A 23,391-nucleotide genomic window follows, 5' to 3' on the forward strand; every position below is an offset into this window, starting at 1 on the left:
ATGTTTCTACTCTAATCATCTCAAAACAGGCTGACCCGTCCACTCTGATGTGCCCACTAGGCTGAAAAGATCAGAGGAAAGCCGGTGAATGACTGTAGGTCTTTCTGCCCCATCTCAGGGTCAAAAGCTGCTAGAGGAGGGTGGGAAGCCAAGGCTGACCTGGGGACCACCAGACCTGGGTTCCGAGCCTGGCTCCGCTAACTAGTGTCCAGAGAGACCCTGAGCAAGTGCCCCTCCTTCTCTGGGCCTTGACTTTCCCAGTTGATAAGGGAAATGGGGGTGAGAGGACAGCTCCCTTGTCCGTGGCTCTCCCCAGGCCCACAGAAGAACGAGGCTCACTATCTTTTCCCACGAGCCAAGCCGGCCGGCACAGCCCCTCCTCAAGTGGAAAAACACCAGATCCTGCTGCCAGGCTCTGTCTTCCCCGTTTGAGGAGAGGCGGGCTGCCGGCCTGATGGAATGAGTCGTAATGAAGACAGACAGTCCTGCAGAAAAAACATCACCCCTGCCAAGATGCCTTTATTTCAGCATGACTTCCCTGGAGGGCACAGTCACAACCTCGTGCTGCTTTCACAGAACCACTTCCCTGTCCGTTGTGGGGGAGACAGCAAGCAGGGGACCACTCCCCGCCCCTCGCCCAGGCCTGCAGACCCAGCGCAGGATGACCCACCGTCCCGGAGCCCAGCAAGGGCCCAGAGTTCGCTGTGCAGCTGCAGGGGCCGCCTCTGTGTGGCCTGCGGGCCATCGTGGTGTTCCTGAAAGGAACAGAGGAGCTTGTCTGCTTATTTTTTTTTTTAAGCTGGATCATTTCTGAAATCCTGGAATTTCAGAGTCAAAAGGGAGTCCTGAAGGCACAAACCCAGCTCAGCATACACAGCCCATGCAGCAACATCAGTGACTCAGTCAATCAGTCCTGAAACTGTATAAAGGAATCAATGAAACCAAAAGAGCTGGGGCTGAGAAGGTTCCCGCAGGGGTGTCAAATGTCACCCTTGGCTCACGTGAGGCAGCGGGCCCCCAGGAGTTTGCTGTATTACTCTCTGAACTCTTCTATATTGATTTTTTTTTTTCCAAATTAGGAAAAATTGGGAGGTTCTTCCCAGAAGCCCTTCGTAAACTACAGAGCCGCACCTTGGTCACTGAGAGTCCGTCTGGGGGTCGAACCCTAGGGTGTTTCAAGCTCAAGACAGCCTCCCGGCGCCGCCCCCTCACCCCCTCCTGGCCTCTCTGGCTCTCCTGTTGCTCGGTGTCTTACAGGGCACAGCCAGCATGATATGACAGGGTGTCACGTGACAGGCTTGGCTCTGTCACAGAGGCCAGGTGTGACCCTGGGCAAGCACCTTCCCCTCTCTGGGACGCAGTTCCCCTGTATGTACCACGGCAGGCAGTCTCGAGGTCCCACTCATTTGCACAGCCCTTCACGACTTACAAAGGACTTGGCCTGCATTTCCTGACTGAGTCAGACTTGGGCAGGACAGATTCACAAATGGAGAAAGTGAGGCCTTGCTCGCTCAAGACTGAACTGTAATCCAGGTCTCTGGCCAGTCCAGCACTCTTTTCAGCAATCCCCGCCCTGAACACAGGCTAAGGACCACAGAGCTGGACACTCCCCCCAGCCTTGGCACAGGCACCCACAGGCTGCACCGATGCCCACTGGGCAAGGCCTTTCTGTGGTCTCTGATCTGCAGGGCCTCACCTCAGCAAACAGTGATCCAAACTCTACTCTTACCTCCCTCCTCTGCTGCCAGCCCGAGGCCCCAGCCTCTCACTCCCCCTCAGCCTTGGCTTGACCCAAGTCCTAGCTTGAACCCAAAAGGACTCTCCCCTCCCACCCGCAATCACCCTCCAGCCCCTGAGGCAGGCTCATACCTCAGCAAAACCAGGCCCACAGCAGCGGAAGTGGGAGGACAAGGGAAAGGAGGGGTGTGGAGGCAGCTGACACCCCTTGCCCACAGCCCACCACCACTGGGACCCCCTCAGAGCCATATCTTCCTGAGTCCCCGTAGCACCTTCAGCAGCCCTGGCCAGACTAGAGGGCCAGGTCATGGGGCCTAGATCTCCGCTCCTCCCTCTCAGTTGGGTATAAAGAATGCCCACTCCCGGGCCAGCTCTGCTGGCGACGTGAGCAGGAAGCTGGTCCTCTATGCTCAGCCTGCATGGAGAGCAGCTCTGGGTGCAAGGCTTGTGGGGCAGGGGGAGGGACACAACAGGGGAGGGACTTACATGGAGCACCCATAGCTGTGGGGCTCCAAAGGAAGGTGAGGTCAGTTTTCTGTAGCGTGAATCCTTCCCTGCTTCCTGCAGGAGGTGAGGGGCCCTGGCCAGCAGCCCGAGCTCTCCTGGCAGCTCAGCACAGACGTCCTCTAGCCCAGCCAGGAAGCCTTCCCCCCAGAGTAGGGCTCACTCCACACATAACCCCCAGCAGCCAGTAGCTCCTTCCAACCTCTTCCCCCTCTGCCCACCCACCACTGCCCCCAGGACCCAGCTCTGCCCCACCAGCCCGGCCTCCGATGGTCTTCAACCTACGCTGGCCCCAACTATCCTCTCAGGGTCCCAGCTAACAGGGAGCCCCTGGGGGCCACAGCAGAAACCCCTCCTCCGTCCACCCCCTCCTCCCCAGCAGGGCCTTCGCAGAATTCACCATCGTTGGTGACTAAATAGACAACTGTTGATATAAACGGGAGCCTAAGTCAGTGCTTGGCTGGTGGCTGACTGGCAGGCAGTGGGCAGTGGGAGAGAACTCACTTCCCACAGCTGGTACAGTTTTCTTTCTACCCAGAGCCCATCTTGGGCCCCCAACCTGATGGCCTTCTGCCTTCCAAGCACTGGCCCCCTCTCTGGTGTGGAGAGCAGAACTCACTCCCGGGGATCTGTCTGGGGACCCAGAGGTTCCCTCTTCCTCTTAGTGGGGGAGTGGGGGCAGGAGACAAGGAACCAGGCCTGCCCTGTGCCCTGGGTAGAAATGGCCCTTCCTGGAACCAACTTAAACACCCCTGTCTGAACTTTTGGGAAATGATCCACAGCCTCTCCTGAGAAGTCCAAAGTCCAAGTTCAAAAGCAGCTCTGAAGGGGCATGGGGCTGAAAAGAGTTATGAAACATCTTCCACGAGGGCCAAGGCTTGACCTGAGCAGACCACTGGGCCCTGAGGCCCCTCTGGCAGCCTGGCCTTGACCCACCCACTGGCCCGGGTCTCACCCTGCCCCTCTACACTCCGCCCTGGCCCCCCCAGGTCACTTTCAGCTCCTCTCCCTGCCCTCAGGCCTCTGTACTCTTTGTTCTCTTTACTGGAATACCATCCCCTCCCCTCCCTGTTGGTCTGGATAGCTCATGCATTTGCCCATGCGTTCATTTAACAAAAATTCCGAGGGCCTCCTCTGTGGACTAGGCCCTGGGCTGGATGCCAGGGACAGGCTATGAACCAGGCAGCCCAGGAAGGCCCCTGTTCTCAGGGGGCTTGTGTTCTAGGGGGCAGACAATGGGCAGGTAATGACTGCAGTAAAAAGGACACCCATTGGTAAGGGGCCTTGGAGGCTGGCCAGGGTTTGTCTTAGCTGGGAGGTCGCGGAAGGCCCCCGTGAAATCATGGCCTCTGCGTGGTGAGGAGCCAGGGAAGGAGTCTGAGGGATCTGCTGGGAAGGGAGACATCGAGGGAGGAGTAAACTTGTACAAGGACGCCTGTGAGGCGAACCAGGAGTACTATTCATCCTCCAGATCTCAGTAAGATTAAAACGTCACTCCCCCGGGGAAGCCTGCCCACCCCTCCTCGTGCTGGGTGGGCCCTGAGCTCCCTGAATGTCCCCCGGGACCTCCTACTCATCTGGCTCTCATGTTTAACCATAGGTGCCATGATGGCAAGGCCACAGCTGCCGTGTTGAGCCCTGCATCCCCTCCAAGCACCTGCTGAGTTCTCCCAGTGTGCTCCTCTCCAGTGCAAGGAGGGGAGGTGGGCAGGGGTTGTATATACGCCCAGAGAGGGTCCCTGCGCTCTTTGAGGCTGGGCAGCCAGAGGCCCCTCACTTAGGCAGCCCCACCCAGTCAGCCAGGAGCAGCCCTGACCATCGGGCACTGCGCAGGCCTCTCCCAGCCACGGCGTGGCCGGCACTTTGCTGGACTGGACTCCAGGGCAGGCAGTAGGGAGGAGAACGGGACAAGGTGAGACCTTGCTGTGGAAATGTTATGTCGCCAGGCTTCTGGTTATGGTTATGCCATGCTTGTGGTTAGCATCTTTCAGCTTGAGTGAAAACATCCTTAATTATGGCTTTGTAAAGTAATTGGGCAAATTATATTATTGGACAAAGTATAAAATGCCAAGCATGAAAGGCTACCTTCACTTGGACCCTAAGGCCACATCCTCTAAGCTCGTAAAATGTGTTTCATTTGTACAGAGCTTGGCTGGATGTCTGGGGAACCAGTGTCTCTCCCAGGAATCTGAACATGAATAAATAGGGGATGGGTCTCGGTATCTTAAAAATAAAAAAAGACTAAAATGCCTATATCAAGAACATAGGCATTGTTCAGGATGCTGGACATATTTTCCTTCTTGATCTGGGTGTGTGATTTTGCAATAATTAATTAAGCAGAACATGTATGAGTTGTGTACTCTTCTGTATGTATGTTAGAATTCAACTAAAAAAAAAAAAAAAAAAACCCAAGTGCCAGAAGTTCTGTAGCTCTGAGGGTGACTCAGAACTGGGCACACAGTTACTGGTTAAGGTAAGAGGGCTGCCTCCTCAAACTGGCCCAGCTGGCCCCAGCACCGGCCAGCACCTCTGCAAGCCTTCTGTCTTAGCACTAACCACAAGGCAGGATTACAGTTTTCTGTCCATCCCTCAACCTCACAGGGCACTCTGGAGAACAGAGAATGCATCCATTCCTCTCTGTATCACCTGTGCCTGCACAGAGACAATGTTCCAGAAACGTCTGTCGAGTGAGAATGAGAAAGAGGTGCCACGTGCAGGCACTCAGTGTGGGAGGTGGAGAATGAGCGGCCCAAGGGAGGGAAGCCGTGCCCTGCGGGGCTGGCTGGACCGCGTGGAGATGGTGTTGGCAGAGGCGGGGTAACGCGGGGAGGGAGGGGAGACCTGGACTCAGTGGCGGGGTCAGCATGTTGACATGCGTATGGACAGGATTTGGGCAGCCGCTGCGCTCCACTCCTGAGGAGGGGGTGGCCTGAGTGTCAGTGTTGTTCCAGCCGCCGCTTCCTACGTGGAACAGGACTTACCAAGCCTCCCTGCTCTTAGAAACAAATGCATGCAGGTCATTTAAACTGGCCAGCGCTGGCCCTGTTAGCCAGCCGCCATTTCCCTTTCCAGAAGACAGGAAATATCAGGGAACACACACGTTTCCTTGCTTATTTTTTCTGGACAGTTCGGAAAAGCCTTGGGAAAAGAAGATATTGCCGGAATGAGCGTTGACTTACCGAGCGCAGTCGGCTCTGCTATCTCCTTCAAACAGGAGTTTTTGTAGAACACAGCCTTGGACAGCTGCCAGAACCCCACAGGGACCACCCTGCAACGAAGGACACGCGTTAGAGCCTGTGAGAACTGACCCAGGGCAGAGCGGTCTGCTCCTCCAGAACTAGCCTCTGTCCACAGGTTACAAAACACGGGGAGCCCATGCCCCTCTAACAGGGGCCTCTGACCTGGCGACATTCAGTGAAGCACTGACTCTGACTCACAGATCAGGGGCGACAAAGGCCCTGGCGCCCATGGCTAGAGGAACGAAAAAGTCTGCAGTGTGTGAGGGGAGGAAAGTGACTCTATCACCAGTCAGGTGTGTCACCATGGGTGTTCTGTCATCCAGGGACATGTTTCCACGTCCACAGGCTGAGGGTGTCAATTGTCTACTCAGCCCTCAAGGCCCATCCTAAGGCCTCCTCCCAGGAAGGCTTCTCTGACCCTCCCAGCCAGAAGCGAGCCCCTTGGACAGCCTCCGCGTATGTGAGCAATCTTGAGCCTGGACTGCGACCTGCCTCAGTAACCCTTCGGGTGTGTCTTACAGAGGTGTGTCTCACCTCTGTAGGGATCAACAGGTGCAAGGACTGTCAGAGCAGCAGGTTGTGGGCGACCTTGAACTCGGGTGCAAGAAGACATGCTGACTTGGTTACATTAGGGACGGAAGTCTGAGGGTTCTTCCTCAGGTAGAATGGGGCAGCGGAGGCTCCTGGGGCTTCAGAAATGGAACCCGGATGAGCTACGAGATTTTGAGCATCATCTGGTCCTGAAAGTGCGTATCTTGGGAAATGTGGATCAGCCACCTTCAAATCCTGCCACAATCTACCTACTTTTCCCTGTCTTAGACCACACCTCCTCTTTACTCGCTTCTGGTCCTCACCCTTGGTACTTCTGCCACTTCCTGCATCCCCTGGATTTTCACATGGCCATCCTTTGTTCATGCTGCCACCTGCCTCCAGTGTCCTTTCTCCAGCTCTACCTGCAAAGTCATTTCTCAATCCTCAGCCTAAGGACGCTCTCTGGTGCTCCCAGCCAGACGCAGAGCCCCCTTCTGTTCCCTCTCAGAGAGGATTCCAGCACCATGCATCAGTCATGGTAGGCGGCACGTTCCCGGCTCTTGCTCTGCCAGCCACACGTGAAGTTCCTGCCCACGTGACAACTCGGCAAATGTGGGGCTGGCTCGGGAAATTCTCACGGGATTTACCAGGCTGGGGGATGTGTGCCCCTATCTGTGATGGGCCCATAGAAAGGTCCCCAGGAAGCTTAAAAACAACCTGCCTTGTTCTGCACAATGCCATATTTTAACGAGGCTGCGTCATTAAAGGAAAAACTCTGAAGTTTCCACTCTTCATTGAAACAGCAAAAGCTGGACCCAAACAGAAGGGTCTTTATGTCCTGTCAAAAGAAGAGAGTTTTATTAGTTATTTTAAAAGCAAACAACAATACACTGCTGGGTGTTTGCATTCCCACAGGAGCTGGTCTTGAATTCCAGCAGGGTTATCTATTTTCCAACAGGGTCATCTGTTTTCTCTTTATTTTGCAAACCCATTCTTCTCATATTTGAGGAAAGAGAAAATTGACCCTGAGGGTCTTACCTCTGGAACATCCGTAAACCCAACTAGCCTGTGCTGACCCAGGCCAGAATCTATCCACTCATGAAACACAAAATTTTAGATGTTCAGGGGAACTTGGAAGATCTTGGCTACGCGCTATAATCACCTATGAAGCCTGAATGCTCAGGCCGCATGCAAGGCCGACTAACGCGGAACCCCGGGCATCAGATGCTGGTATCTGTAGTTTTAAAAGCTCCCCAGGTGATTCCAATGTGCAGCCAAGTTTGAGAACTGGTGCCCTAGCACAGGCTTAGCAAACTCAGACCATAGGCAAAATCCAGCCCCCCACTTACTTTGTAAATAAAGTTGTATTGAAAAGCAGCAATGCTCATTTGCTTACACTGCGTCTGTGTTTGCTCCTACATTACAGTGGTAGAGTTGCGTGATTGTAACAGAGAGCCAAAAATACACCACCTGGCCCTTGACAGAAAAGGCTGCCAACCCCACACTAGTACAACCACTTTCAACACGTAAGCACCTCCTCGACGCCGTCACCGGTTAGTGGTTCCCCCAGGAACTCGGCTTGGACATCCCAGCCACCAAGTGAAGCGGTTCCCACCACCTTCCAAGGCAGCTCCTCCATTTTTTCATAGCTCTTTCTTCTCAAAACTTCTGGCTGAAATTGAGCTCCCAGCAATCTAAGCCTCACCTGCCAGAGCCCCAGGAAGTGCCAAACCATCCCCAGCGACCAGCCCCTGGATGGGGAAGCAGAGCCTTCCCCAGATGCTCCTCCTTCATGCCGGCTGCTTCTCTCTCTGCCACGATTTTACATCTGAAGGGCCAACACGTGGATTCTGTCACTACTCCCTCAGACCCCTTCTCTGGGTCAGATCTTTTCTACATGCTCGTATTATTTCTCTCCAGAATCAGGTTTTTTTTTTTTTTCCATTTCATTAAGTACAAGGAAAATCTCTATAACAGCATATGTCTACATGTCATCAAATGTGGGCTGGCGGCACACAGGAGACAGGGATGGGTGAATTCACCTGTCAGGGCTTGGTTCCCCTTCCTGCACCAACTGCACTCGTCCATATAGTTGAACTGAGCTTCCCGAAAGCCTAGAAACTACAGGACCTTGAGTTTTCTGGCTGAAGCCTATGTCTGTTCTCTCAATCACAGAGTGACAGCTCCCAGCTAGGCACGGAATGGCTGTCAGGTCACAGGGTTAGAAGCCTGGAAACCTGGGTCCTACTTGCTGCAGATGCCATGTGTCCTGGGTCCTCCTTTTCAGTTTTTCAGGTGCTTTTGGAGATGCTACTGCTCAGTGGTCTTTAGGGGCCTTGAGGGCCCCTCCCAAAGAATCATCGCCCTGTGGTTACAGCCAGAGCATTTATTCCCAGGCTTGGGGCGACTTAAACGTGTCTGACACCCTGTGGTGTCAAAAGAAGGAAGGGAAAAGGAGGGGAGGATGGAGAAGGACAAAAACCTCTAGAAAAACCTTTGACCTTTTTATGTATGCTGAGTAAATACTTGGGAAGTAGCAAGAGAATAGGGTCAGCTCTGTCCCCAGGAGTTTTATTTTTTCCCTCCTGGTTCCTGGCTGAAGAGCCAGCGGAGGACAGTAGGAGCGGCATTCCATCCCACAGGAACCTTGGGGAAGGGCGAGGCCATCCTGCAGCGGAAATGGTGAGGAATCCAGGACATCCCCGCAGAGGAGGTCTCTGCAGAGGAGGCTGCTAAGGCCAGGAACCGGCTCCCTAAGCCCTGTGACTCCAGGAGGCCACTGGTGCGAACCCAGATGGTGCTGAAGAATTGGTAACAATTCCCTGTCCTTCCCTCACTGCAACCCAGCCTGAACCCAGCTCAGGGGACCAGTGCAGAAGCAGAGTCAAGCTAATGAGGACAATTATCCTGGTCCCATCACAGTTCTGGAGTTGCCCACTGAGGATGCAGTGAAGCAGCTCTGGACCGAAAGAAAAGCTGGATCCTGGAATGTTTGAGTGGGAGGAGGTTGTATCCTCACCTTTTGTCTTGGAGAGGGAAAGGGAGCTGCCAGGACTAGACACCCGTTTTTCTGACTCTCAGTTTAGGTTTTCTTCCACATCACACACAAATTTCCATTTTAACAGTGACCGAGAGACGATAATGAGATGAATGGGGCAGGAGCGATGAAAATCACCTCATCCACACCAAGTCAAATCAAGACGTATCAACTCATCCTTTTCAACTGACACCCACCTTTGCCACTGAGAGGTCGATGGGCTTTGACACTACTTGCAGCTTGAGCATTGACGGGACTGGAGACAGGATGACTTCTTCCCTGACCAGTTCATCCTCCACATCCTCTGAAAGAAAACCATGGCCACGTGAGCTCCTTGTTATGATTCGTGGAGAGCAAACCAAGACTAGGAAGCCATTTAACACCCAGGACACAGATGAGTTTTGCGATGGTTGGAATGAGAAGAGGGCTCCTCCACCATCCACCCCTGTCCCCTCTGGGGCTTCTAAGCCTTCATCAGAAGGAAAAAGGCAGAGAGAGAGCCCTTGCTCCTTGTCACCCCCACACAGGTCCAAGGATGCTGGCAAGTGGGACTTGGCTATCTGTCCACTAGAAAGTTCTGCCTGTGGACATGCAGAAACAAGGGCCTTGGGCCTAAGCTGTTGAGTCAGGCCCAGAAAAGCCTGGCTCAGACACAATTCTTACAAAAGGTGGGCGTAACCCACAAATCCGTCCCCCTGAGGATGAACATGAAGAGGGCAGAGTTAGGAAAGAAAATGCCCCCATTCCTGAGAGAACAGTAATAGGAGTAATGGACTATCACTACTGTGGCTTCCATTCATTGACCACTTGTGTTTTATCACCTACGCCCCATAACAGCCCCATGAGACAGTAATTATCATCACTCCCATTTACAAACGAGGAAACTGAGGCTTGAGAAGTTAAGTAACTGGCCTAAAGTCACACAGATAGAAAGCGGCAGAGACAGAATATAAACCCAGGCCAACTCCTAACCGCTCTGCCATCTTGCCAGCCAGACCTCCCTGGACCTCCAGCCACAGGGGACGCTAAGTCACATTCCGGATACAGTCCTCTTACGGCGAGGGCAGCTGACGCCCAGAGAGGGTCCCATCGTGAGTCTTGGCGGCAGCAGCCCGTGCCCTCCCTGCCGGTGAGGTTCCCTCTTGCCATTACACTCACTGCCGCAGCATTTACCAGAACACTCAGATGAAGGACCCAAGCGAAAACAGCCCAAGGCAATTATGCTGGCAGAGCTGAGCAGGCCAGTCTCCAGAGACTCTCTGGAGACCTTCTTTCCCATTTTCCCAAGATTAAATGATTATTTTAAAAGCATGCCACACTGTTGAGAAAGCAACATTCTCTGCCATAATTCCGTGCATCTGGGACTATAGAGATGTCACTGTTCCTGTCCCACATCTTCTGAGATAGTGTCCAAAGGCCGACACCCCCAGGACACATGCTTAAATCTAGTTCTACAGCCTGCTTTTCTCCCTGGAGGAGGACCAGGCACAGCAGGAGACCAAATCCTAGAGTCTCAGTCCACAGAAAAGGAGACAGATTCTACCTTTAGGCTGAAAAAAATTTTTTTAATAAGTCTGGAATTTAAAGGAAAACCTTTCTTAGTTAGGGTCTCTGAAAAAGCCTGTGACTGTGGTCTTCCAAAAATACCCTGAAATAAAGACCAGATGTTCACCCAGCAACATACACGGGTCTTAAAAACATGGTGCTGGGTAGAGGAAGTAAGAAAGCAAACTAGATACGCAACACAGCACTGTTTACATCCGTTAGAAACACATGCACACAAAACAACACTACACAGTTTGCAAGAACGTGCACAAGCAAGAAGAAATCACTAAATACCAGAGAATGGTTGCTTATGGAGAGCGGGGTCATGGAGTGTGGGGGTGGGATGCAAGAGAAATAAGGAAGGGAGGCAAGAGGGCAGGAGAGGGTGGGGGGGAGGCCGATGGGCAGGCTTTGCAAAGATCAGTACTGAGAATGTTCATGAGGGAATAGAGATGTGTGATTAATTCATCTGAAGGCACCAGAGGCCCAAACCATAGGGGGAAAGTAACTGGGTGCTTCCACCAGGCCCTGAAGGACCTGCAATGCCTCAGTCCCCACTGTTTCCTGGAGGCCCAGAAGCGGCAGGACTTAAGTCTATTCGGAGGCTTCTGTTTAGTCTGAGGTTGTATAGGAGGGAGCTGGGACTGAAATGTGCTCTGCTCAGGTCCCATGAAGTAAGTCTGAGGGTGGAGGCTGGGAGCCCCAGAGTGGGGGCTGATGGAGTGGAGCCCCCAGCAAGAAGCAGCCTCCTTTGGCTTCTGCCAGGAGGCAGTTGGCGCCTGTGGAGGGAGTTAGTTGAGGACTGCGTAGCAGGCCTTGGGCCCAGATGTGGCGGGACCGCCATGCAAAGAAAAACAAAAGCACTCCAGCAAGACACGTCGGCCAGGCAGACAAAACCAGCTGCAAAGACTGCTGGTCTGGAAATGCTGTTTTCAAGTCCCTGCTGTAAATACCTGATTGAAAAGAAGCAAGGAATTTTGTTTCCTATACCATTTTATTTATCCTTTGGAGGAAAACATATACATATATATAGGAATACTAAATAGAGACCCATATACTTCTTTTCCCATGTCCCTACTCAGGACTTCCCACTGACTACAAGATATCTTCCCCTGGAAGTACCCCAACACCCCAGACTCGGAGATCTCAGCACAGAACCTCCCCAAGCTTCCGTTATGATAACAGACTCCATCTCCCCAACCCTCCACCAGGGACCCAGGCCAAAACCTCAGCCCTCTCCCACATACCACGCCGCTCCAGCCTCCCGATTATCCTGCCTCTGGAGTGCCTCTTACGCTCCCCTCCAGCCTTTTTCGCTCCTTGGTTACAAGAAAGTGTCATCGTTTTTCTATTTGTTCACAGAGCACTTTATTGAGCACTCACGATGTGCCAGGGATTATGTGTGACAGAGGAGGGCCAGAGATGATGAAAACACCATCCCTGCCTTCAAGGAGCTCACCGACTAGAGGGGGAGGCAGAGCCCCCGACGTAAGTGCTAAAATGGCGACAGGTACACAGGTTGTAAGAGCAAAAGGCAGGAGACAAATAATTCTGCCTTAAAGGATCAGGGAAGCTTCTCATAAGAGAGAAATACTTAAGCAGGGTCTTGAAATACCCATAGTCTCCCATGAAAGAACAATGGCCCCCTCACCAGTCTCCCAAGATCCAGGCTCTTACCCCTAAAACCCACCCAGACACACAGCCAGAGATGGCCCCAAACATCATTCATTTCACATCACTGCTTAATAGAACTTGACCACCTTTTGGAGCCCAGTCTAAACACCACCTCACTATGGAAACTTCCAGAACCCACCACCGAGCTTGGCTTATAAGCCTCCTGAAGTGGTGAAGAGCTGCTGGTCATCTGCTTTGCTTGTTGCCATCAAAGGACACCTCTATTTTCTCATGCCACCCAAACCCGCCCTCCAAGAAGGCAAGGCTACTTTTCATTCACCTCCAGCTGCTTTCAACAGTCCTGTCTGTGCCTGGGCACGTGGCTGCTAACAGAAGTTTGCTGAGTTTCTTTGAACCAAAGAAAACTGAACTAGGCTGGGGAAGGGAATGTTGTTCCTCTAACCAAATATTATTCCTTGTTTCTGATCCCTCACCCCAAACTTCTCTTCTTTCTCTCAGTGACTGGGTTTCATGACCTCTTAATCTTTTGTCTCTAAATCGTCAGCTGAGCCACTAGCAAAGAGGGGTCGGCCTCCCTCCGGAAAACACTCAAATACTTCAAACAGCTGGGTTCTGAGAGAATTGCTAAAAGCCTTCCTTCCAATGGAAGCCCTCTGGGTTCTGAAAGCCGGGAACTGCTTCAGTTTATGTCCAAAGAGGAGTGGCTTTCATTAGAAAACCTTAAAGCGCTTTACAGAAAGGCTTCGGATGCCAGGGTTTCCTGGCTCTGTACTTGATTCTGCATAGCCGTGTGCGGAACGAAATCTGCCCCTTCCTCGGTAGACCAGCTGATCCCACTGGCCACTTCTGATGGTGAAAACTCTGAGCAACTGCTACTTCTGAAGCAAACTAAGCAGAATAAACAAACCCCTGCTTCCATGATTCAGAGGCCGGCCCCTGCCTTTCAACCTCATCAAAGCAAACTGTCAGACGGCGTGTCTCACACAAGTCACTTCTAAAGGGCGAGCTGCTTTCTTCCTTCGGTGTAAAAGAAAGTGCTTAAAAGGAGAGGAAGAGGATGTGAGCAGCTCTTGTGCACCAAAATGGTCCCACAGGTAAACTGCCGGCTTCCAGAAGAGCAAACGTCAATGGCACCCAAGCCTCGTCCTTTCATGTCTGGTCCCTGGTCGTCATCCTTTTTTCTACTGCTGCTTTTGCCAACACCAGCAAACACATCAGTCTTTGGCGAGTAGAGAATTCCAGAAACAGGAAAAAAAAAAATACATGGCTTCAAAATGAAAGAGCAGATGGGTATGTTCTTATCTTGATCTTAGAGAGGAGCTACCCAGATGTATACACGTGTGAGAGGGCACCAAGCGGAACATCAGAGGTTCGTGCACTGATGCACCTCCCTGTATTTTACACCTCAATAGTATATGGGTAAACATTTTTAAAGGATGGACTTCTCTAGACAGACCTGGACTGATATTGTGACTAAGAACTGACTTCTGGAGACCGCTGAAGATGCTGAGTGACCCTAAAAGAACCTCCAAATGAGGAAAAGACTCCTCTGCCCACCCCCTGCCCCCATTGCGGCTCTAAAAATATCCAGACTTCTTATAAGGATTTCTCCAGGAAAGACAGGCAGTGGAAGATGGATTTGGACATCAACCAAAAAGAGAGAAGCCCAGCCTGCTCTACTCCCTGGGCCAGCCCCTGCCTCCTGAGGTCAAGTAGGAGGAGAGGAGTCCTCACCCCAGCCAGCAGAGAGCCCCACCACCCACCATCTCCCAGACAGACCAAATGAAGACCCCTAGACCTTGATGAGCACAGCACAGAGGCCCCAGTGGTACCTACCAAGCTGCAGAACACCTGGCTCGTTGTCGACTTTGTTGGACACTGGCAACTGACTTCTCCTAGAAGAAAAGGAAATGTCAATGTATGGAGGAGAATGACAGAGAAATGCAAACAGTAGAGAAGAATGGGAGGAGCACTGGATGGGGCTTCAGGAGATGGATTCTCTGTAGCCTTGGCCTGTGGCATTGTGTGTGCCTTGCACCAGCACTCCCCCTCTCTGAGCCACAGGTTCCACATTGGGTGGGACTATATACTTCCAGGTGCTTTTCAGTTGTACACACACACACACACACACACACACGCAGAGCAGCCAATATAGGCTGATAAACCCTGTAGTTTGACACTTGCAAGTTAATTTGCTGATGTGACTGTAATACTGCTGGGAAATCACACACACACACACACACACACACACACACCCCGAATTCTTGCAATCACTGCCCAGATTTTTTTAATCTCAATTGTTTGTTGCCTTTCTCCCAGCTTTCTTCTAAAGCTATCAGCAGCCATTTACAAGAAACCTCTAGAATGCACCAAAGAACATGTCCAGTGATTCTGACTTGTAAATTCAAGGATGTGCACCCAGAGCTTTCATAAAATGGCCCACCTGTGCTTCGGCTCTCTTTAGATTTTTTTTCTCTTCAGCGTGCATCATTCTGAACTAAAGTAAAATCATTTTTTAAAAGGATGTATTAAAAATAATAACATTACATCACCCTCTTGAAAAACCCATTTACTATGTTAAAAATGACAGCTCTTTTGAACATGGCATTGAAATATATTTTCCTCCAACGTCCTTGCAGGGTAAGATATGATTGAAGTAACAATCGTAATCTTGACACAGTACGTTCTATTGAATTGGCTTCCTCCTGGCGATGTATGAAGGGGCTGAGTGGAAGACCTCGGAGGACGCGCAGTACCAAATCCCTGATCACATACTGCTTGGACTCCGGGTTCCTTTCTCCTGCGCTGGAACACAGAGTTCCTTCCCACCTCTCCCAGGCAGTCCTAAGTCTCCCCTTGTCCTCCCCACTCAGTCAAGCCCATTTTCCTCAATTCAAAACCACAAAATTCCTATGCCCCTTTGCTACCAGGATTCTGCAAGCATTCCTGTGGGAATGGTGAAAGAACAAGCTGGAAACAGGAGCTAAGGCATGGAGGGGCAATAGAAGGATATGGAGGGGTCAACACAGAGGCTGTGTCACAGCCACCCCTCCCCAGTGCCCAGCAAGGGACAACTGGCCTTTCATCAGAAGCCTCCGCTGGCCACACCTCTCCCACCCTAAACGGTGCTGCACTAAAACCCAGGACCTGAGTCTCATCTCTGACTATCCCTTCTGTCACTAATTCACCTGGAGACTAAGGCAAGGGGACTTCTCCTTGCTGAGCCTGTCCGAAAAGCAAGGACTGAGGCACAGGTGCTAGATGGCCTCTAAAATCCCCCCAGAACCACCTCAAGCAGGGAACAGTAGGAGTAAGGACATCTCTGGGACATCCCAAAGGCGGCAAGAACATCTCTCTGGTAACCATCTCTGCTCCCTGCCTACTCATCTCCCACCTAGATCATTCTAACAGCCCTCTCACTGGTTTCCTGACCCCCAGTGTGATGCCCCACCCCGTGCCAGCCCCCACATCTTCACATGGGTGTCAAAGGTATCTTTCTAAAAAGCAAATATGACCATGCCATGGCTCGGCTGAAATTCTTCAAAGATTCCCCATCAGCATCACCATCATCACCAACAATCATATTTATAAAAATGATGGCAATAATAACAGCAAATACTTTCTGATTCTTTTGACTGTTGCAGGTTCTGTGCTAAGTGCCTTGCAAGCAACAAAAGTCACCTGCTCCTCAGAACAGCCTTATGAAGTATTAGTGCACTAAGTCTCAGAGAGGTCCATTAATTTCCCAGAGGTACACAGCAAATAAATGGCAGCACAGGAATTTGAACCCAGGTAATGACTCCAAAGATAATGACAGCAACCACCACACACACTGCTTCCTTATAACACAAAAAACCCAGGCCCATTAGGGTGCCCTGTGGGCTATCTATGACCTGACCACCTACCCTCCCAGCCTCATCTCCCTCTCCACCCTCCCTCTCCACCTGCATTTCCTCCATGCTGAACTGCCCATGTCTCTGCACCTTTCCATAAGCTGTTCACTCCAGCTAGAATATACTTTGGCAAACTCATACTAATCCTCTACAGCCCTTTGGAATGTTACCTTCTTCTCAGCCTCAATACATGCATTCATTCATTTCTTCACTCGCTCACCTAGCAAACATATAGCAGTTAACTGGCAGTGCTGTCTCCCTGCCCAAAGGAGACCCAGTTGAGTAACATAAACAGACATAAATTGCAACATGCCAATGGTGTGGTAGGCTAAATAATGGCCCCCAAAGATACCCACATCCTAATCCGTAAAACCTGCAAATGGTACCTTACATGTTAAAAGAACTTTGCAGATGGGATTAAGTTAAAGATCTTGAGATGGAAGAGAGTATCCTGGATTCTCCAGGAGGGGCTAACCTAATCACAAGTGTCGTTATAAAGACGGAGGCAGAAGGAGATTTGACACAGAAAAGGAGAGGTGATGTGATGAGGAAACAGAGGTGAGGAAGGGGCCACAAACCAAGAAATGAGGGTGTCCACTAGAAGCTGAAAAGGGCAAGAAAACAGATTCTTCTCTAGAGCCTCCAGGCAGAACTAGCCCTGCCAACACCTTAACTTTAGCCCAGTGGAGCTGATTTCAGACTTCAGTCCTCCAGAACAGTGAGATCATAAATCCATGTTGTTATTAGTCACTAAGTTTGTGGTGATTCGTCATAGCAGCCATGAGAAACTAATACACATAGTAAGAGAAATAACCAAGGAGGAACGAAGGCCTGCAGGATTCTCTTGGTCGCCTCTGTGCCCTGCGTGCCCAGCACCTAGTAAGTGCTCCATACATGGGTGACCCTCACAGAAGCTAGGTGACTCACACAGGTCATGCAACTTAGCAGCCCCAGAGCCAGGACTCAAACCCAGGCCGCTGACTCTGAATGTTCTGTTTTGCTCCTTTTTCTATTTTATGCTTCCTTCCCCTGCCCAGAACTCTCCATGGCTTCCTGTGGACCAGGGGACAAAGTCCAAACCTCCCAAGTGGCTCCCTTGGCTCCCAAGGGCAGAACCGTGGCGGCACACTGACCAGGCCGCGAGCCATGGGGAGAGGGTGGGGATGAAGTGCCCGCTGCGTAGGGTGGAGCTGGGCCTCTTCCCAGTCATGAGACTTCCACCCCAAGGCCATCCATCAGCAGCAAGAGCGAAGCTCAGATGCTTTGTGCTGTTCCCCATAGATCTCTTCACCAGAGGAGACCTCGGCAGTGCTCACACTTAGGGAATGTGCATTGTTCCTTTCATGTGCCCCTTTGTGGCCTAAGTATTACAAAGTTTAAAAGGTCAGTTTAAAAGCATGTTCTTGCCTTTAAGTGAAACCTATTATGAAAAACAATGACAAAAAGATAAATCAGGGATTCAAAACACTTTTTCCAAATGTGATCATGCAGATAACCCGGAGACATGTGTCAAAGTGTGCATCTAATAAAACCGCGTGAGCCAGGCTGTAGACACGCAGCTTGCTTGCTGGGTCTGGGGCCTCTACTTCCCAGCCGAGCTCCTCTCTGTGACCTCAAGGGAGAGGCAAGGGCCAGGGCACTGCAGGTGTTCGGGGCTACATGGGACCAGGACTCAATCCCTGAATAACTGAGTCTTGGGTAGGTAGAAAGAGCCACTCAGAGACTAGAGCTCTTGCCCCTGACCCTCCAACTCTGAGTGATCTTGGGCAAGTAACTTACCCTCTGTGGGCATCAAACGCATCATCTGAACCTTGGGTGAAGCCTCAGCAAGACCACTCACTGTGGAAGGTGACCAGGCTCGAGGGCTCTGAGAGGACTGATGTGCTGGGTTTATGCTGTTCCTGAAGATGCTCTATGGCTTACGCACCCAACACTCAGAATAGTTCACCAGCTCTTAACATAAGAACAGAGACAAGGAGATGTTCCTTCCTCGAAGTTTGGTACTGGATACTTGGTTAAATTAGTTATGATTACAAAAGAAAGATACCCCATGAGAATAAAGACATCGATCATTTACCATATATTCTGTCTGATGAAAAGACTGAACCCAGTGTGAATGGCGTCCAAAATGACCCCACCCATGCAGCACGAGAATCCAGAATATAAGAAATTAACATGGAATTTTCCCAAGCCAGCGATATCCCAGCACCTCTTACAGAAGTGATGTAAAATTGTCTAGAGGGGCACTTCTACAAAGCAGGTCACACAAGACTCCCCCAGGGGAGAGAGAGGTTTTTTTAAGGCCCACTGAAAATACGCTTAAAACAAAAAGCTGTTATATATACATACATATAAGATCCACCACAAATGAAAGTCAACTGACACGACAAATAGGACTCCCAAGAACTGGAGATAATAGAGTAACAATCTAAAAGAGGCTGTAATTAGAGAGAGAGGGGAACTTTTTTTTAAAAAGGATTGGAAATCATACAAAAAGAAATGGACACTACGAGAAAAGATTAGGCATCTCAGAAAAGCAAATACAGTCATAGAAATTAAAAACTTGTGGGCATATCATGATGGTGATGGATAATGACGTATTAAATACGTGTTTTTTAATCCATGAATCTGTGACTAGAGGAGGAAGGAGACGGGGCTGGGATAACAGATAACAGAAAGTACTTCTTTACAGAACACCGTTAACCAAGAAATGGAAAAAGAATTCAATCAGTATCAATAAAATGATATTGACTGAACTGAAACTTCAAGTCAATTACGGTCAAGTTTAAGAGCAACCATTAAAACAGTAAAAACATAGTATATAACTTCCAAACCAGAATGCAGAAGAAATAAGAATACATATCAGCTGATGCACAAGAAAGTGCCACTGTGAAAAACAATTTGGCCTTTCCTCAAAAAATTAAACATAGAATTAACATATGACCCTGCAATTCCACTTCCAAATCACCAAAAGAACTGAAAATAGGGATACATGTTCGCAGCAGCCCTATCCTCAAAAGCCAAAAGGTGGAAACAACGCAAATGCCCACCAATGGATGAGTGAATAAACAAAATGTTATCTTCACACAACAGAATACCATTCCACCATCAAAAGGAGTGAAGTACTGATCCATGCTGCGACAAGGATGAGCCTCCATCACATGATGCTAAGTGGGAACAGCCAGAGACAAATGGGCACATAAGATTCCATTTATGTCAAATATGGGACACTCGTGATTTCCAGAGGCTAGGCGTGGGGGGAGTGGGGAGAAACTGCTTAACAGGAAGAGATTTTACTTGGAAGAGAAGAAAATGTTTTAGAACTAGGGAGAAGTGATGGTTATGCAACATTGTGAACGCACTAAATGCCACTGGATTGTTCACTTTATAATAGGTAATTTAAAGAAAGGAATAAATAAATAAATAGGAAAAGAAAAGAGGAAAAACAGAAAGAAAGGCAAAGCACGGCAAAATCCAAGTGTAAAGTGTAACAGGACAAATGAATCCAGGTACATCCGTAATTATAATAAAGGTGGACAAATTAAACTCGCCAGTGAAAAGACAGAGATATATCGACTTTTTAAAATGAGCCATATGCTGTTTCACATGATACATGACACAAAAGGAGAACAGTAAAGCATGGGAAAGATATATATCCCTTGTATGCCAATCATTTAAAAGCTAAGGTAGCTAAATGCTGATAAAAATAGACCATAGGATAGGATGCATCGTTAGTGATAAACCTATTTGTTACAGAATTGCAAAAGGAGCGATTCAGCAGGAAAACTTAGTCATTGTGAACCTCTGTGAAATAGTTAATAATAGTTCTACCTCTAAAGATGGTGGTGAGAATTCAACAAGTTAATACACCGAGTGCTGAGAACAGTTCCCACCACAGAAATCACTGTGTGTTAGCTGCAATGATGATGATGATTAATGACGCTAGTATAACCTTGATTCCCAAAACCTAACAGTTGTAAACATAATGCAAAAATATAAAATAAGATAATAGGCAACTGGACGAGCAATGAGTTTGAAGAAATTTTTGATCAAGTAGGGATGCAAGAATATTTTAACGATTAGGAAATCTAATAATTCCCTAGAAAATCTAGAAATCTCCAGAGGGAAAATATCTAAAATAATCTCAATAGATGCAGGAAAAGCATCTGATAAAAGCATTTCATACATATATTTAAAAAATAAATCTTAGCCAGCTCAAGGGAAGGGAAGGGTTTTGATACATATATTTGAAGTCTATAGAGCATCCTAACTCTGAAGCACTGGAAGCTTCCCTACTACAGGCAGCAGCATCTGGATGAGGATGCCCAGTATCCCACAAGATTTAAAACTATACCAGAGACATGCTAGAGGCAGTACTAGACAGTGAAACGGGCAACCAGGGCCAGAGTTCGGGTTTCCTGACCCCGGTTCGTACACTTGCCACTATGCCTCTTCAAAGAGAACATCCTTTTGACATGAACAAGAAGGTTAGATGGTGATGAAGCAGAGAGCTGTTCTGCTATCCATGGACTTAGAGGAACTGGACAGAATAGGACCAGCTCATGCCAGAGAAGATGGCATCACCTGGCAATAAACTGATTGCCTTGAGCCTCAACTTCCTTTCCACCAGAATCATCTTTGGGAAGCTGTAAGGACCATAACCTCTAAAGATTCTGCACTTCAGCTCTTTGGACCCACCTCATCCCCACCCACAGGCACTTCTTGGCCACCTGGCAGGCACTTAGGAGGTGCCCTCGGAGAAGCAGCTCTGTTGTGTTGTGTTCCTTACCTGCCTTCCCAACAATTACTCTGCACAATCCTTGTGCTTAAAGGCTCGCAGTAACGACTGAAATGCAGGAGGGGTGAGCCTTAGTGAGACAGATCCCTGAGGGCAAGCTAATATAAGAACTTTAAAACAAAGTCTCCATAGAAGAAAAGATTTCTTCTTTTGTCTTTCCTGCTCTCCATTTCTCTTTGGCTTCCTATAGAGTCCCCGCCAAGCTCCCCCAGATGAAGACGAGGTACAGAATCATGGTGACTTAGATTTGGAGGGTGCTTAGGAGTTACATGGCATCACCTTTGGTTTTACAGATGAGGAAACTGCACTCTGGAGAGAGGAAGGGGGCTCCTCCAGGGTCTCCCCCGACCCCGGGGGAGCTCAGCCCGAGGGGATCCTTGTCCCAGCCTCGGGAAGCGCTCCCCTTCCGTGGGTCTCCGCATCCGCAGGCATTTTAAAAATTAAGCTGTAAAAGAACAAGAGGTCTCAAGGGTTGGGTTATCAAGAAGTCATCGTGGGCATGGATCTCAGTTTTAACACTGGAACAGTTGCCAGTTCTCCAACTGTTGACCTTCAACATATAAAAAGAATCTTTTTTTTTTCCTTTCCCTTTTCTCCTAAGGATGTGGAAAACCTGACTAGAACTGCTGGGTCTGACATTTCCTGTGAGAAAGCACTCTGCCTGGAATACTGTGAAAGCAATCTGCCGTAACAATTTAACTCCAATAAATTATCTTTCTGAAACTAGTGAATAACCTTAATTGGGACTGAGCTGCACACCCAACTCTCTCTCATCCAGGTTGGACAAAGCCTGGACAAAGATAGGGCTCGCCCAGTGAGGACAGCCTGGGAGGGGAGGGGTCACTGATGGCCCTGCATCCTGGAAAAGCCATCGGCTCAGCCTTTCTAGCTGGTGAGAACACACGCTGTGTTCCTGCCTCCTGAGCCATTGTTCTTTGGGGGTGATGATGTCTTGGCTTAACTATCTTTCCATATGTGCCCTTGCCCACAGGCTTTGGCACACACCTTTGGCCAGACGTGTGCAGAGCCAAGGCAAGATCCGAAACCAAGTCCAACATTTCTCCTTCCTTGAGTTGGGCTGGATTCTGGCACATTCCAGGAACAGAGAAAAAATTTACCCCGGTCACCAAGGTATCAGACTGGGAGAGTTCCTTCAAGGGCACACATTTCGGAAAATAAAATTCTACCAGCTGTGACCTTCCCCCATGTTATTCTCCCAATTTGGCACAAGGCCTTGGCATACAACTGAGGCTTAATGGATGCTCCCTCTGGAAGCTGAGGAGTACTCAAGAGTTCACCTGGGTATGGTTTGCCCATCTGGAAAGGCTGGAAAGCTAACCTAGACCATCTAGTCTAATCCTGGCTGAAAGACCATCTTGTCTAATCCTGCCACCCTGTCAGGGGTGGGGGCGGGGATGGAGATGGGGGAGCCGAGCTTTTGCCAAGGTTCCCTGGGTAATGGACAAAGCCACAAATAGAATTTTAGGCTCCAGACTCTCACCTCCATTCATTTCCATCTATCCCATGCCTGGACATTGGAGGCACTGACTGCATTGTCTTAAGACCTAAAATGCATTGAAACAGGTTGGTTGCTCTTCCCAGCAGGGCTTTGCAGCTCTCCCAACTCCTGTCTCTCTGCTCTTCTTGCAGGTTGCTGTTTCCTGGATGTGGCTGAGCTCAGCTCCACATGGTGACTGGTGCTGAGAGGCAGGCATTGCTCAACAGGCAGTGAAAAGGTGAGGAGAGATGCTGCTGCTCCGGGGAAAGAAAAACATCCTCTTGAAGAACAAGTGGTCTCTACGGAGCACACCTCTGGAACATGGCCAGATCCACTGAGTAATCATTCCTTCACCTGAGCTGTGCAGTTCACCAAGCAGAACGTTGCCAGCCCACGATCTTCCTTCCTCTTGGTCTTGCTTCCTTCCCTCTGCCCAATAGCACGTGGCTGCATGGCTTGGCCAAGCCCAACCATCATGAGACGCTGGATGAGCGCAATGACCAGAGCCAGAGCCAGAGCCAGAGAGGTGATGTGGTACCTGGCCCACGCCATGAGGGCCCCCCAGCGTGAGCCCCAGACTGCACGCCCAGCAGTAGGATCACTACAGCTGTCTCTGATTAGGGCTCCTGGCAGTAGAGTGAGGACCTAATGGGATGACTCTATCAGAGACAAAGATTCCCCCGGCCCTGCCCTCCCTGAGGCTAGCGTGAGAGCCCAGGATGGAAAAGATTGCCTCTCCAACCTTGGCCCTGTCCCAGGAAGTCTAAAGTCACACTTGGAGTTATAAAAGTGAAGGTTCTAACACGCATCCAAAAGACATTACGTAAGAGTTGCCGCCAGTTCCACCATGGGCTGGAAAGCCGTGCAGAGATGTTTACTTAGCTGCTAGGAGAAGCTGCGTTTTGGCACTGTGACTGTCCTTTACTGTCCTAATAAAAGCCAACATATCCAGAGAAGGAGCTGTCTCAACGAGA

General features: G+C 49.9%; 1 protein-coding gene across 3 annotated transcripts in view; it reads right to left on the reverse strand.

Moving 5' to 3' along the window:
- Positions 1-23,391, reverse strand: part of MINDY4 (MINDY lysine 48 deubiquitinase 4) — a 98,428-nt gene that overhangs the window by 43,244 nt on the left and 31,793 nt on the right. For all 3 annotated transcript variants that reach the window (XM_045508030.2, XM_010971276.3, XM_045508013.2), the window contains exons 6-9: positions 14,065-14,123; positions 9,246-9,352; positions 6,733-6,849; positions 5,421-5,509 (exon numbers count right to left, since the gene is read on the reverse strand). In XM_045508030.2, coding sequence (XP_045363986.2) covers positions 5,421-5,509; positions 6,733-6,849; positions 9,246-9,352; positions 14,065-14,123 — 372 coding nt within the window. The remainder of the gene's footprint in view (positions 1-5,420; positions 5,510-6,732; positions 6,850-9,245; positions 9,353-14,064; positions 14,124-23,391) is intronic.

The sequence above is a fragment of the Camelus bactrianus genome, chromosome 7 (assembly GCF_048773025.1).
Source record: "Camelus bactrianus isolate YW-2024 breed Bactrian camel chromosome 7, ASM4877302v1, whole genome shotgun sequence".
NCBI lineage: Eukaryota > Metazoa > Chordata > Mammalia > Artiodactyla > Camelidae > Camelus > Camelus bactrianus.